Source organism: Numida meleagris, chromosome 20 (genome assembly GCF_002078875.1).
Source record: "Numida meleagris isolate 19003 breed g44 Domestic line chromosome 20, NumMel1.0, whole genome shotgun sequence".
In the NCBI taxonomy this organism is placed as follows: domain Eukaryota; kingdom Metazoa; phylum Chordata; class Aves; order Galliformes; family Numididae; genus Numida; species Numida meleagris.
This window is the reverse complement of record NC_034428.1, coordinates 1,161,570-1,176,420: the sequence shown is the minus strand read 5'-3', so window position 1 is coordinate 1,176,420 and position 14,851 is coordinate 1,161,570. Positions and strand designations below refer to the sequence as shown.

General features: G+C 48.4%; 1 protein-coding gene across 8 annotated transcripts in view; it reads left to right on the top strand.

Annotated features, from left to right (window-relative positions):
• PRDM16 (PR/SET domain 16) overlaps positions 1-14,851 on the top strand; it is a 338,929-nt gene that overhangs the window by 241,842 nt on the left and 82,236 nt on the right. For all 8 annotated transcript variants that reach the window (XM_021417567.1, XM_021417566.1, XM_021417565.1 and 5 more), the window contains one exon: positions 7,167-7,217. In XM_021417567.1, coding sequence (XP_021273242.1) covers positions 7,167-7,217 — 51 coding nt within the window. The remainder of the gene's footprint in view (positions 1-7,166; positions 7,218-14,851) is intronic.

Below are 14,851 nucleotides of genomic sequence, written 5' to 3'. Positions count from 1 at the left end.
TCTCCTGGTTTCTCTGTTGGTGCTGAGACTTTCCCGTTCCCTACAATACTGATGTCACTCAGTGTCAGCATCAGTGTCAAGATGAAGATGCGTGATGAAGGGAATTTTGTAAGAAAAAAGAGAAGTAGCGTTGGTGTTGCCATACAGGTTTGAAGGGAAAGAGCAGGAGGTTCTGGAGTCCTGCAAGCAGAACTGCAGCCCCAGCGATGCTCTGCCAAGGTTGGTTGGCTCTGTGAACCTCACCCAAAGGGAGACAAGTCATTGGTGTGCAGATGCCAAATTGCTCTAGGGACTTGATGGTGCATGTGTGGAATCCATTTCCATACACATCTTCCATCTGAGAGCGTTGTGTAAGACGTCCTGCTCATAACAGGTATGACTTGATGTTGAGATTTGAGTGCACTGCTCTGTATGGAGGTATACGTCAATGTGTGTCCTGGATACAAAGGCTGCAATTTAATATGAAGTATGAGCTCGTCAGCCAAAGCCCAGAGGTCCCCATACGTCAGATCAAGTGCGTGTCAGTATTGCCATTACTGGATGATGTATGATCTCTCTTTATTTACTTATGATTATTACTGATCATCTTAACAAGCAGGTTATCAATATGGGAAGTACGGGGGGAGTCCATTTATATGATTCTGTCAATATCAAGGTCATTTTTATAACTAAAAAGGGTCGAGAACAAAAAAAGAGATGGATCGTATATGACTAAAGCTCACCATCCAATCCACTTCCATTGCTGCAAACAGCAACGCTTTATCTGTTAACCAGAGCATTACATTTCACTCTTCAAGATGATATTTTGCTCAGATAATAAATAGCTCCGGATACTTTAAGTGATTGTGTTATGTAATTCTGCAGCAGAGAGCACTCGGAGTTGGTGACCCTCACCTTCCCTTCCACTCCTATTTTCTCTATGGACAGAGCGAAAATGCAAACTGTTTTGCAGTTGTGACAGAGGCTCTCCTATTTTCTCAGCCTGCTAGTTGTGTTCCCAGCTTGGAAGATGGACACACTGAGAAAATACAGACAGCATTCAGCACTGGGGGCATCCATCCCAGCCCTCAGGCTGTGCTCACTGGGCGTGCACAGAAGTGCCCCTTTCATCTGTTCAGAATTCATTTCTATAATGGAATTTCCCTCCAGGAAAAAGGGAGTTCACGACGATATTTGTAAATGTATTTTGAAAAGAAAATCAATATATTAATTTAATCTTTTTTTTTTTTTTTCTCTCATGTGTTCTGTTACAATCTTCTTTCCTGGGAAATGTTTGAAGAAGTAGGCAATAATAGACAAAAGACCATTCATTGGGAAATCTCATTAGAGGTAGGATTTGTTAATTATCTACAAAACAAATAATTGCCGTGGATAATTAAGGTCATTCTGAAAACAACACCAGTTGGTTCGTGTCGGTAGGGACGGGACAGGTGAAGGCTACTCCCACTTGGAGCACCTGGATTCCTTGGGTGCACAGGGCTTCAGGACTAGGAGCAGCTGCACAGCTCCTGCCCAGGGAACCCCAGAGCCCGTGCTTGGTTGCGGTGGGACTGTGACCAGCCTGCAGCTTGCTGGCCGAGTACCCAGCGCTGTCATCACGACCACACTTGAAACACAATGGGGTTCTCCAAACGCCGTTTATCTGGGTTTGTTATTTCCTTCACCTCGTGGGTCACTCGGAATCCAAACAGCAGCGTTTGTTTTGTTGCTGTTTTTGTTGTGTTTTCCCCAGCAATTTACCATCCCTGGTACTTATTCTTCTTTCAAGAGTCACTCTGCATTGCAAAAGGGAATGCAGTGGGCTCGCGCTCGCTACATAAATGTGTCTCTCTGCTCCAGAGTTCTTAAAGATCTCATTCTCTGGAGCTGGTAAAAGCCATTTTATTTAAATAGTGTAAATAGATGGTTATTAAAGGTGATGCCTGGTTGCTGAAACGGAGAAGAAGAATAGACGGGGGTTAGACGTGGCGCGCTCTGAATGGGAAATGCATCCCTAGCTTGGATCCAAGGAACGCTTAATGAATGAAATACATTCTCCTTTAGCAAAACTGCCAAACTATCAAGTGCATTTCTCATGCTCATTAACACTGGACTTTTAGAACCTGATAAGAATGCAATATAAAATCAAACAGCCCCTAAAGACTGCGAGATTATATTTAATGCTCTCCTATCACCAGCCCCTGAGTGCTTGGCAGGAGAAATGGTGACATTTACTAATCAGTACCCTCTCTTATTTGTCTTGGCTGAAAGTCTCAAGTCCTCAGCTTATTGAAGTTATTACAAACGCTCTCCATTAGATTCTGTTTAACTTCCTGGTATTTGCAGCTGAACTTGATCGCGATGTCATGGAGGAGTTATGTCTAAAACACTGCGGTGCCGTGTATGTAAATTGCATGCTTATTTTCTTCCTTGCAGACTTTGCTCTTGAGCACATTCTTAATGTTTGGCCTTCACTCTTTTCTCCATTAAGTCCCCCTGGCGTTGCCCTGCTCCTTTTGGAATGCCCAGAAGCCGATTCCCGTCTGCAGCGCGGCTCAGGATGTCCCGTTGCCCTGAGCACCCTTTGGAGTAACCCGTAACGATTCACCTCTGTGCACCGCGGTTCGTTCTCCTGGAAGTCAGCAAACAGAGCAGTTCCTTTGCAAAGCCCCACATGACACGAGCAAGTGCAGAGGTGCTCGCTGCGGCCGATTACCAGAAATTCTGGACCACCGATTGCTGCTAATTTTGAACATTCTCTGTGCCGCGTGGGACCACCTTTTTGTTCAGACCTTCAGCTGAAAAATAAATGGTTATAAAATGGTCTGCGGAGTGCATACCAGGGCTTTGCAGACTGTTACTGGTCCGCAAACCACAGCTTGGCTGCTCCACAGTGTTCCCAATTGTGCCGGGGTTGCCCTTAGCACTGAATGCCTGGTTTATTCTTTATCCTCCTTTCAGCCCGTGGCTCGCTCTGTGCCAGGCAGGGCCGTGCTGTTCATCCTCTTGCTCACCAGCCAGGAAAGGAAATTCTTCCTCTCCGAGCGGAGCTTTCCTCCCTTTCCTCTTAATTCCAGGCACATTCGCTGCAAATTCCCAAGACGGGATATTGAAAATTTCCTCAAGTGAACAGTGCTTCACCAGTTTATTTACTACAGAAAATGCAACATTTTGTCCATTTTTTGGCCAGAACGTGCTCTAAAGTCTCTGTATTTTTAAAATGTGGCAAACAGAAAAAAAATTGGAAGTGCTGGAATGGTTTTCTGCCTGCAGCAACTGAATGCAAAGCTGGACAGCCCGCAGAAATCCTCACTCGTCCTCCTTGCTCTGGATGGCCAGGTTCATTCTTTCACTGTTAAGGGAGTGATGGGACAGCTCCCAGAATGACAGTAAGGGAATAATGGGAATGTGCTTCTTGGAGTGGTAAGGAAACAATGGAAATCTGCTTCCTGGCAATCCAGGGTTGAGTTCTTGTGGCTCCCGAAGCACTGCTTGGCCGTCCATGTAGCGTTCATGCAGAGGAGGGGATTGATATTTCCATTTGTATTTCAGGACCTGATAGCTTCGGTGACAATAAGTCAGGCTCTGAGTTATTCCAATGCACTGGATGGAGTGGCTCTGCAGTCTGTTGGGGCAGGAGGTTGAGAGTTTTGCCTGATTTACCATGCGACTTCAGGCAGCTCAGCCCTTGGCACTCACTTTACAAGCTTTTCAAGTGGATATCCTTCTTCTATAGGATTCAGAGCTTGCAAAAGTCACTGTTTCATTTCTTATTTTTTGTTTAAAGATTGCTGAAAAATTGATACATGCAGTTGAGCGGATTTTGCGTTGGTCCCGTGGTGCCATCTGGAAGATCTGTGCTATCCGGGGTGGTGCACACCTTTGGTTGATGATGTATCTGATAACAGCAGGTGCCACAAAGGAGCAGCAAGGCTTTGCTGACCTGGTTGTGTGCTGGAGAGGGGCTTTGTAGGTAACGCCAGGCTCCTTGGAGGAGCTGGGAAAGCCACAGCTGTTGTGACAGCGTTGCATTTTGCACAAATCAGCTTCCTGGTTTCACTTTGAAATCGGCAAGTGGATTGTTTGGAAAATTATTAACAAATAAACAGCCTCTTTCTGTTTGTGCATCTGCAGTCGGCAGAGCTGTCGGTGCAGGGCCGGTGAGCTCCTCGCTGCAGGATTTGATGGTACAGTGAGTGATGGTTTGTGTGTCTCAGGCAAATAGTGGTGGCGAACAACGCATCCCAAACCACAGCTGTGATCAATTTATTTATTTAGGGCTGTAAGACTGCCCTTGGGCGCCAGGAGGGGAGAACGTTAGCGAGGTGCTCCCTAAGGCCAGACAGCAATGGGCATGGTGCTGAGCAGGGTGGGTGTGTTAGAGCCCAGTGAGCCAACGCTTCTTCCTAAAGGATCAGATGACAGCGAAGAACCAATTATTGAAAGAATTGCTGCTATCCACGCGCCAGCTTTGCACTACCATTGGGCATCTTGTTGTATTTCCAGCTTGGTACAAACATGGAAATATTGCTAAAAACCCCGAATCGCGGGGATAGAGCAGGGGTAGGCTGTGCTGAATACATCAAGCCATGCCTATTCAAGTTCTTTTTTTTTTTTTTTTTAAATGACAGTTTATCTGAGCTCACGGAATGAATGGATAACGTTACTATTTACATAAGCTCATTGTGATCTGTCTCGGTAATGTAATCAAATTAGGGTTAACTGCAGCTGGAGAATGCCAGCTTGTAAACTGTTTTTCAAAAAGAATCACATGGTGTTACTTGACATGTTTAGTATACATTCAGGAGGCTTTGCAAAAATTATAGCACATCCCTCACTCATGTGGCTCAGGCGGGATCCCGCTGCCAGCAGTGTGCAGAGCCCAGGATACGGACGCGGGGAAGTCGTCACTGCTGCACCTCCGCCGGGTTCCTGAGGCCCAGCACCGACACGCTGCCTTGCTTCTGGCCAAAATCAGCATGTCGGGGGATAGAAGAAGGGTACGGTGTGAATTCCGAGTACGTTTCAGAACATCTGTGTCCACTACAGGGCTGCAGCCCACGGCGCACGTCAAGCACTATATTTGGGATTATGGCATTCAGATGAGATGAAGTCCAGCCTGAGCTAAAATTACCCAATGAGTAGATTTTCAAAGTATCTTTTGTTATTCTTATTAATAAACATCACATCTGGTACTTTCTCTCTCGTTTAATTAGGAGGTAGCGCTCAGCCCCAGCGCTGCGTGCACCAGGTTCTGCTGCTGCAGAGCTCTCCCTGCAGCCTCTGTTTTCAAACAATTTTCATTCCAAACTGGGAATGCAGAATAAGGAGCATAAACTTTCCTCCTGAACCACCCAGGAGGGTTTCTGATGCAGTCGGAACCTGGTGGTGGCTGGGCAGCATCCCTGCCCCAGGGTGCCCATCCTGCCGGCTTGTTCTGGGCGAACAGAATTTGGGTGCGTTGGGTTAAAGCCCTGTCTGTGCTGATGCAGGCGGTCTGTGGCAGAACACAGTCCCCTACATTGGCTCTTCAGACATAATTGTCTCCTTTGGAAAGTCTGGTGTAAAGGAAGACTGGAAAATGTAACCTGAAGAGAGTTCCAAATCTCCTGCTTTTGCTTAAATCCCTTTTCTTCCTTGTGAATATCCCGGTAGCTTGGGCGTGGAGATGGTTGCACTGAGATGAAAATTTCCCTGGAAGTTCTGGAGTGGGAGGAAACTGGGGAAATGTTTCCCCGTGTCAGAAAGCAGCCGATCCAGCGTATTATGAAGGAGCGCTTACATTGAGATGTGCAGCGCGATGCTGTTCTGCAGATGTACAATTTCTGAATGTGTCCGAAGTCCTTTTTACAGAATTTTTTGTTCGCTGAGAATTTCAGAATTTGAGATCTGCTCTGAATTGGAGGGGAAAAAAAATTCTGCTTTGAGAACCATAACTTGCCCCATGAGCACAGATCTGTCCAAACCAACAAAAGGAAGCTTGTGTTGGCATTTAGATTCAGACTCAGGAATTCCTGACTCTTAAGCCTGTTTATACAGGACTACACCACAGCCCAATTTGCACTTCATTTCAGTTTTTTTTCCCATCCACGTTTATGGGCATGTTGAACGGGTGGATTATGCACTCTGAATGCACGTACTTAACCAATTGTGTTTAAAGATGTTTGGCGTATAACAATTAGAGCGAGGTGTCTTCATTTGGGGGCAGCCCCTGGAGGCTGTGGGTCCTTCAGCACGGCTGGATTTGTGTAGGGCTCTGCAAGCTTCATGCCATGGATTTTGAAGGGCTCTGATGGCCACCAGCACCCAGGGCAGGAGCTGGGGGTGTCCCAGAGCCACCAGCACTTGCCGCATGCTCTCCTCGTTGGGTGCCATTCTCTGTCCCATGGTGGTGTTCCATCCTCAGCATTGCACGCACAATTGCACGAGTGCGCGGAATTTTATTGCTCTGGTATTCACCTCTTGCTCCCGTTTGCTCCCAGCTGCTTTCCAAACCACAATTTCAGTATCTATTAGAGCCGTTGTAAAGCACAGAATGGTTGAGGATTCCTGCGATTTAAAACACGCCGTTATTACAGCTGAGCCTGGAGGCGTTTGCCAGCATTTCTGAAGTTTGTAAGTTCGGTCGATCTCACCTGGCCGTGGCCACAGGCAGCTCCGTGCCCAGCTCTCAGCCGCTGCCTGCAGCCCGGCTCCCTACATCCAGTGGGTGTGCACGGGGGGACGTGGCCCTTTCCTTCTGCCTTTGTATTTTTTCACTAAAGCTCCTTCCTGGCGCAGCACCATTCCCTTTGCCTCGTGGCTTTCCTCGCGTTTTGGTGGCACTTCAGCTGGGAGGAATGGAGGAGCCCCTCCCCACCCGTCCCCATCCTGCAGCGCGATGGCAGCTGCTCGGTGCTGTGTGCTGCATCTCCTCCTGTTGGGAAAGCAGCACGCACTGCAGCAACCAGACCCAAAGAAATTCATCGTGGAAGCTGCAGAAATCCATAAAGTGTGTGGGAGAATGTCACAGCAGTGTAAGCCCACTGTCCGACTTCCCAAATCTGCGTGCCACTCAGTTGCAATGGAGAGCTGTGGCCCTTACGTAATAGTAATAATTGTACTAATAATCATCTGTATTATTTTTTTATCATTCTTAGCTGCAATCCAACTTAACTTTTTTTCCTTTTTGTTTTTTTTTCTCGTAGCAAATGCTGACTGATCCCGAGGTGACCTCCCAGGAGGGCAATATAAAAAAGGTAGGGTATGGCTCAATTTTATGCAGTTTGTATTACTGTCTGGCTTTGAAATACACCCAGTTTCTTTTTTCTGCTCTTAATTTTGAACCAGGCCATGCATTGCAATAATTGTCCTAAAACTTTTCCAATATTTGCTCTCGCTCCTTTGGATTACATCTTGTGGTTCCGTTGGCACATTCTCCTGTCTTTTTGTGATTCCAGTATTTGTGAAAAGGAAAATAGTAGCGTGAAGTGTGTCTTGATTCAGCTACAACATGAACAACTACCAGTCCAAATCTTAAAACCTCATTTACCTCTTTTCCAGTAAAAGAAAATGTTGGTCCTTTGTTAAAACTGTTAAATTTTTAGAGGTCACTCCACCATGTAAATGTGGCTTATGTAAAGGCCCTGGGAATAGGCATAGATATATGAAAGGCTAAAATGTAACGAGTATGATGTATTACCAGTGCTTTTCATCACGTTGTGATGCTTAAACTGTAATACTGACCAGAGAAAAATGTGTTCCAAATACGGCCCAGCTGTATAAATCTCTGCGCAGTGGCTGCGGGGCAGGCTCAGCTCTCCACGTTTCAGTAGCCAGCCTGCTACTTCGCTGTGGGTTGCTCCCAGGAACATGGGGATGGGGATGGTTCCCTCCGTGGCCGTCTGTAGGTGAGCAGCTTTCCTGGGGCAGTGCTCATTGCAAGCCATGCTTGCTTTTATGGCCTTTGGATGTCCGTAGAGACGATGCGTCCTCGCTGAAATATGGAATTAACTCTCATTCTTTTCAGCTGTGGTGGTCTGACATTGGCTATTTGCAGCCGTGTTCATAAAAATATTAGTTTTTTAAAGTGGGAACTGTGTTAAGTGGGAACTTGCAGCATCCGCCTTTTCCATTCACCCTTTTAGGCCATCTTCAGTACTGAACGTTAAAAGGAAGCACTTGCGTTTCTGCCAGGCACGGTGGAATGTAATACCTGTCAGCTCCAAACTCTGGGAGCGGATACTGAGACCCAGGGCCGTTGCTGGGCCGTTCTGTCCTCACTGGTTTGAGAAAAACGAGCTCTTATTTTCGGGGCTGGGGCTTTCGCCACGCGATGTCCTGTGACCATCCGATGACCTCGCGGCAGCGCGATCGCAACGCCGCTGAACTTTTTACCTTGTTCCTCCCCATAACTCACTGGGTGTTTGTCGCTGCCTCTGTGGGATCCTATTGTCTGGACGGACATGGTGACAAGGTGGCAGGTTCTTATTATCACCACGCACTCATCGCAGCCATGGAGGGAATTCTCCATGGGCCAGGCTGCCTGGCTGTTCTTTCTCAGTCCTTAATTATAATATCACTGATGAATTCTGCATCCCTTCTTTGCTGAATCTCCTTACCCCAAAGTGAGCGGGCTTTGTGTGGGACGCGGGTAGAAGGAAACGCTGAACTGGCAGCTGTATGTCTTGGATACGTGTTTTTGTGTTTAAACTCCACTGTGTTATTCCAAAGAAGAACACTGCAAAGCCTACAGGTCTTTGAACAACGCCGCGTCCTGAACTGTTTTCCTGGGCAGCAGGTATGAAAGTGGACAATTATGATATTTGACGGGGGGGAGGATTGCCCCTCCACTGCTGTCTCTAAATGCAGTGTAGAGAAGCTCTAGGGGGAGTTTATGAGGTGATAAATTTATTGAAGGATGGGCAGTAGGGCTTTACAGCTGGGCTAAAAAAGGTCAAAGCGGTAAGGTAAAGAGTTCAAGTCTAAACTTTATGGCTTGTGACAAGACTTCTGCTGGACAGCTTTGCAGTCAGGGAAAAAATGAAAAACAAAGAATGAAAAACCAGTCCGTACAATTTTGGAGGTATCTCAGAATGGTTTGGAAGCACTCTTGGCTATGTAGCATTTTGCTCTGGTGGCACAAAACCTTTTGGGAGAAGATTTCCCTTCCCAGCATCCCTGGACCTTTCAGCTGTGCCTGGAGGCACAATGGCTGATGTGTGACTTCAGTTTGTTCCTGCTCCCTCAGAGGTAGGTGGGTGGTGGGAAGGGGACTGCAGACAGCGCAGAGCAGTGGGCGTAGAGCAGGGAAATGGAGCCAGAGCCCAGAAGGGGCCATGATCCCAGTGCTCCCTGGGCTGGCCGCTGTCTCATGGGCTGAGAACGGGGCGTAGCAAGAGCTAGGGGGATGAAAATGAGAGGACTGAAGAGTCAGTTTCACTGTGCCAAGGGTGGAGGGGGAGGGCAGCGTGATAGCAGAGCAGGGCGGAGGACGCCCAGGGAGCAGCCCCTACCGAAGGCTGGCGCAGTGTTCTTCTGCTGCTGGGTTGCTGGAAAAAAAGTGTTCTGTTACATAACTTTTCATCAATTAAAAGGCAGTGAAAAGTCTGCAGACGCTGCAGAGGCCCTGTGATGTTGCACGGTGAAGCAGGCCTTTTGGCCCGGGAGCAGAACTCAACTCGCTATTTCCAGCGCTTTCCAGTTGGTGTTAGTGCTGTTTCTGCTGGCACAGCTCAGCCCAGAGCTGAGGTGGCGGTTGTTGTTTGTCTCCGTGGAATTAAGATTTCTAGCAATATTACTAAGGACCTCTGTGCAGGATCATTTTTCCATACCTGGAATGTACTGTGCCATAGAATAAAACATGGCATGCTCCTACCCAGCTCTTCTTCTATCTGCTTTGCTTGCTGACACTGGGTTGACCTGCACGACTCTGCCGTAGCTCCTCGCCCCGATTTTTGTGTGTCAGTGCCCGGCAGTGTGAGCAGTGCCGGCAGGGGGATGCGTGCTCAGCGAGCTGCAAGCAGCGCTCAGAGAGGAGCAGCGGCACTACTGCGTGCCCTGCTCCCCACTCTGTCCCTTCCAAGCCGTCCTCCTGCAGGCCTTGTGTTTTGCTTACAGAGCAGCTCCCACATTCTGTGACTCTGGATTTTCCTACGCGTCCCGGCCGTGTTCAGGGCGTTGGAGCGCGGGGCTGTTCCCCTTCTCCTCATTGCCGCCGTGATTTTGCTTGGGGGGGGGGGGGGAGGGAAGATGCAGCTTGGACACCGGGCTCTGCGAGGTGTGCATTGGGGTGTGTTGTGCTGTTCCCAGCCCTGGGTGCGGGTTGGGGTGTGCGGGTGCCCCCTCCCTGGCTGCTGTGATGGGGACGCGGGGACTTCTCCTCCTGCAGCTCTCCATTTAGTTTCTGTTTACTTAAAGGGAATAGCCCGAGGGGCTACTGGAGAGAAAACATCTGTGGGAGATAATCTATAGAGTTATCTATCTATCACTCTTGTCGACCCTGTCTCCCTCGAGAGCAAGCTGAGAGACTTGTAATAAAAAGGCATCGCTGAAGAGGCTTTAGGGACAAATAAAGAGACATGTTAAGGGCCAGCTGAAAAAGGATAGAAGACATTATTAAAGCTCAATAGCCGTCTTATCAAAATCCAATAGGATAGGCATTTGGCAAAAGGCTTTAAATTTATTCTTTGACTTTCTGGAGAGCTTGAATTTATCCATTAACAAGAATGTATGGCGCAGGGAGCGGGAGATGCTATCGGCTTCAAAAGAGCGGGATTCAATCGGGCATTGTTACAAAAACAAGAAGCACAAACTGACGACAAAACCCATTTTTTCCCTTTGGCTGACTTCATACTTACATTGCAAAACACTCCGGGTGGGTAATATAATGCCGCTGACATTCTAAAGTACAAGTAATTTATTCAGCACCTTCACTACTTTTCCCAAATCACATAGGTTTGTTTTAAAAATAACATGACTGTTAGAAACCGAGCGAGATTAGAAATCTTGACCTCCTAGAAAGCACGGAGTAGTAAACCTGAACGGGGCGGACGGAGCTTTTATTCCTAAAACAAAAGTGGAAAAAAACCCACCCATGTTTTGTTACTGCAGAAACGAGGAGGAGAGGTCCATAAATCTCGCCGGGTTTATTATTGTACACAGAGTGCTACAGGTCACAGGAACCATCTGATACGGCAGGAACACATTGTTCACACAGGATGATTGATTGATAATTATGATAATTTGCAAAATGATTATTTGGGTATTATGACCATCACTCGTCCCACCGGGTTGCTGTGAAGACATTTTCTATATCACAGCCGTCAGAAATGGCCTCTGGCAGCCGGGGATATGGAGGGGTCTGCTCGGCCGTCCCGCCGGGATCCGTAGGGCTGATGAATGATGACCCAGAGGAGTCAGAAATCAGACTTCAATAAGCAGTCAGGAAGGTAGTTAGGGAAGAGCAAGGGAACTGTTCACTGTCTTTTGTGCAGCAATTACGAGCGGGCCAAGCGCCCCGGGGCTCGGCGCAGCCTGTCACAATATCACACGCAGACGCTGGCCTCCAGATTTCTGCTGGAGCTGGTAAAGTTCCTGCATGTGCAGCACTTTGCACAAAACAAAGGTGCATATCTGTATTTATTCACCACTTACGCTGTGTTATACGCTCACTGTGTATAATGAAAGATGGTCTAAAGCAGTTACTGGAATTGATGTAAAAATCTAAAGTTCACTGTTGCCGCGTCTTGCAGCTTTGTACGCTGAAGGATCAAACCCAAAACATTGAAGAAACGAATCCGAAATGCTGTAGAACCAAACCCAAAGCAGCCCTCACGCTTACCAAGAACCACTACTTTGAAAACAGCACTGGGAATTTTCAAAACAGCACTGGGAATTTTGAAAATAGCATTGGAAATTTTGAAAATGGCACCGGGAATTTTGAAAATGGCACTGGGAATTTGGAAGATAGCACTGCAACTGCTGCAAATAGCATTTTCTCGGGGCACTTAATTCAGCTCAAAACTGGGGAGCATCCCTTTCCTGGCTGCTGGGGCCGGAGCTGTTCCCTGCGAGCATCCCATGCCACCGTAGCGCGGCTGCAGCTGCCATCTCCCCACGAGCCCCGAGCTGCTGTTCTGTGCGCTGTATCTCTATGAAATAAGGGCATGTTGAGCCGCCACAAACAGAGGCAGCTTTGAGTTGATTTTTATAATCTTTCCCTGAATAGGTTTGCGTCATTCCAGTAAGCCCAGGACAAAAGGGTGGACAGTGTCTGAGAGTCTTTTTTATAACATTTCTCTCTTTCCATTGTCAGCGAGCCGCTAATAAAAGAACCAGGAGTCCATTAATTCAGTGAATGAACATATAGTAAAGTCAGTTCCCTCTTGAGAACAATAATGTTGCGGTCAGCTTAGGTTTCCATGGAAACTAAGTACTTCTAAGAAGTTTGCATCCTTGATTTTGCTGAAACGAAGCATGTAAAGTGAAAAAAGGTGTGAGGCGGGCAGGGGAAAGCCGGCGAAGAAACTGATGGAGAAATGGTTTGGCAGGAATGGCATTGTAGTTTAATTTCTGCGGTGCAGTTGTTTGGGCTGAGGGCTGTGTGCAGGAAAGAGGGGTCCTTAAAGGAGTCTGGGGGCTGTGCCCAAGAATCAGGTGGGGGTGGGGATGCTGGTGGGGGTCAGGTTTGCTCTCCGGGCTTCTGGTGCATCCAAGTGCACTGCAGGCCCGTGCATCCCATCCAAGTGAGCTGTCTGCGTGCTGATCTGGGTGATGTGCATCACTGCTGAACACAGCATCTCTTAAGCCAAGTGTCCCTGGGACTGCAGCACAGACAGCTCCCGGAGGTCACCTTGCCTTTCCCAGCCCTCCTCCAGCACATACCTAGCGGTGTCTTGTGGCCTCATGCGTTGTTCCTCCTGCAGGAAGGCAGCACTCACGCCAGCAGGAATGTGGGGAATTGTCAGGGTTGTAGCGCAGCCTCACTAATTAGGGCCGAACTGACTCATTAGCTCGCTGCTGTGCCCTCACCCTGTTCTGGGCACTGGCAGAAGCCCTGCACTTGATGCCCTGCACACGCATTCAGTGGTGCAAAGTGCTCCCCAGCAACGCAGAGCCCTTGTGTCCGTGTGAGCAAACTCTGCTTTTTTTTGTCTGCACGCATTCCCAGGCACACACCGATGGTGTAACGCTTCTCCCAGACTGCTTGTCTCTGTATATATGGAGCCACTGAATGGCTTAGGTTGGAAGGGACCCTAAATATCACCCATTTCCAACGCCACTGCTGTACAGATAGAGCTCAGCGATTCCCCATTTGAAAACGCCTGCAGTAACCCATAGGAAATGTCACTGCTCCGCGTACATTTTAATTCATCTAAATCAAGCTATGTGTTTAATTGTTTGCATACCTTTGAGCACACACTCCTGTTTTGCTAACGAAACGAATGCCAAATGAAAGGCGGGCATTGACGTGCCGCCTGCAAGGCGATTAGCGGGGCAGTCAGATTCGGGATGATTAGGAGGCATTACAGCTCGGCTCCGAAATGCCAGAATGCCCCAGAGAGCACCATGAATCTGCTGCCAGCCGGCCCCTGTCAGAGCTGAAGGCAGCACTGTCTGGAGCCCAAAATCAACCTCAGGAAGGTCATGTGAAAGAAAATCCTCAGTCATCAGGAAGCCCTTGGCCTCGTGGCCTTTCTGACATTTTCTGACAAACCTTAAATCACCAGAGTAGACAAAACATCACAAATTTGGGAATGATGGCCTCTGGGATTTCAGAGCTGCGCGCTGGATGCGGGGGGAAAGCCCCAGCTCCGCCGTGCTGCCGCTGCTCTGCGCATCGGGGTTGTGCAGGAGCTGCACGGGGTGTTTGTGCAGGAATTGCACATGGCATCGGTGCAGGAATTGCACATGGCATCGGTGCAGGAATTGCACGAGATGCTCGCTGCAGGAGCTGCCTGAGATATTTATGCAGGGACTGCACAAGGTGTTGGTGCAGGAATTGCACTGCAGCAGGACGCTCTGTTCCAGCTGCAACTGCAGCACCAGAAGTGTGTGGGTGTTGCTGTTATTTTCACCATGCCAGGGTTATACATGAGTGCTGCAAGCAGCAGGACAGCTCTCTTCTCCAGAGTGAAATCTGGGATTGGGATTTATTACATAGGTCGCATGCGTTGCGGAAGCCAGGTGGTTCTATTAATGTAATCTGCGGTCCCGAGGTGCCTGCAGCATTCTGTTAATCGCCTGGCACGGCAATTAAAGAGAATATCTGTCAGGTGGGAGGGCTATTAGAGGTGTGCTGCTAAAAAGAAACACCTGGAGAAGGGAAGGGACGGTGGCACAGGGAGCAGTGTGAGGTGGCCTCCTGGCAGCTGCAGCGCTGCTTAAAAACAAGAAGCCGAAAAGCAGGGAACAGGACACCAGTGACCTATGATTAAAAAATACACGCATTATAGCACAGCCCAAGCGTGCTTTTTTGGGAGCCAGCTTGCATCACGTGCAGCCTGGTGCAAGCCTGCAGAATGCCATTGCATCGCAGTGGTTTTTCTCGTAGTGCTGTGCAGGGATAATTCTTCTAAATCGATTTAAGAACGGATCAGGAGGAGCCTTCTGCTTCTGCAGGGCCTTACGCCGTGCTGTGCCCTGTTGGGTTCAGCTGCCCAGAGCCCTGCAGTGCACGCAGCAGGGACGCAGAATCCTTCTGTGGGTGCTCCTGCTGACCCCAGCCCAAGGCGTTAGCCCTTTGCTGCAGGAGCGTTCACCTTCCTGTGACTTAAAAGTGTTACACAGATGGAGGGTAGAGAAATAAGCGTGACCACAGAAGCAGGTCACTGGGAGAGGACTTTAAATGGCCTTTTTGTGGATGATAGCAGGGCTGGCAAGCGGTCGCCGA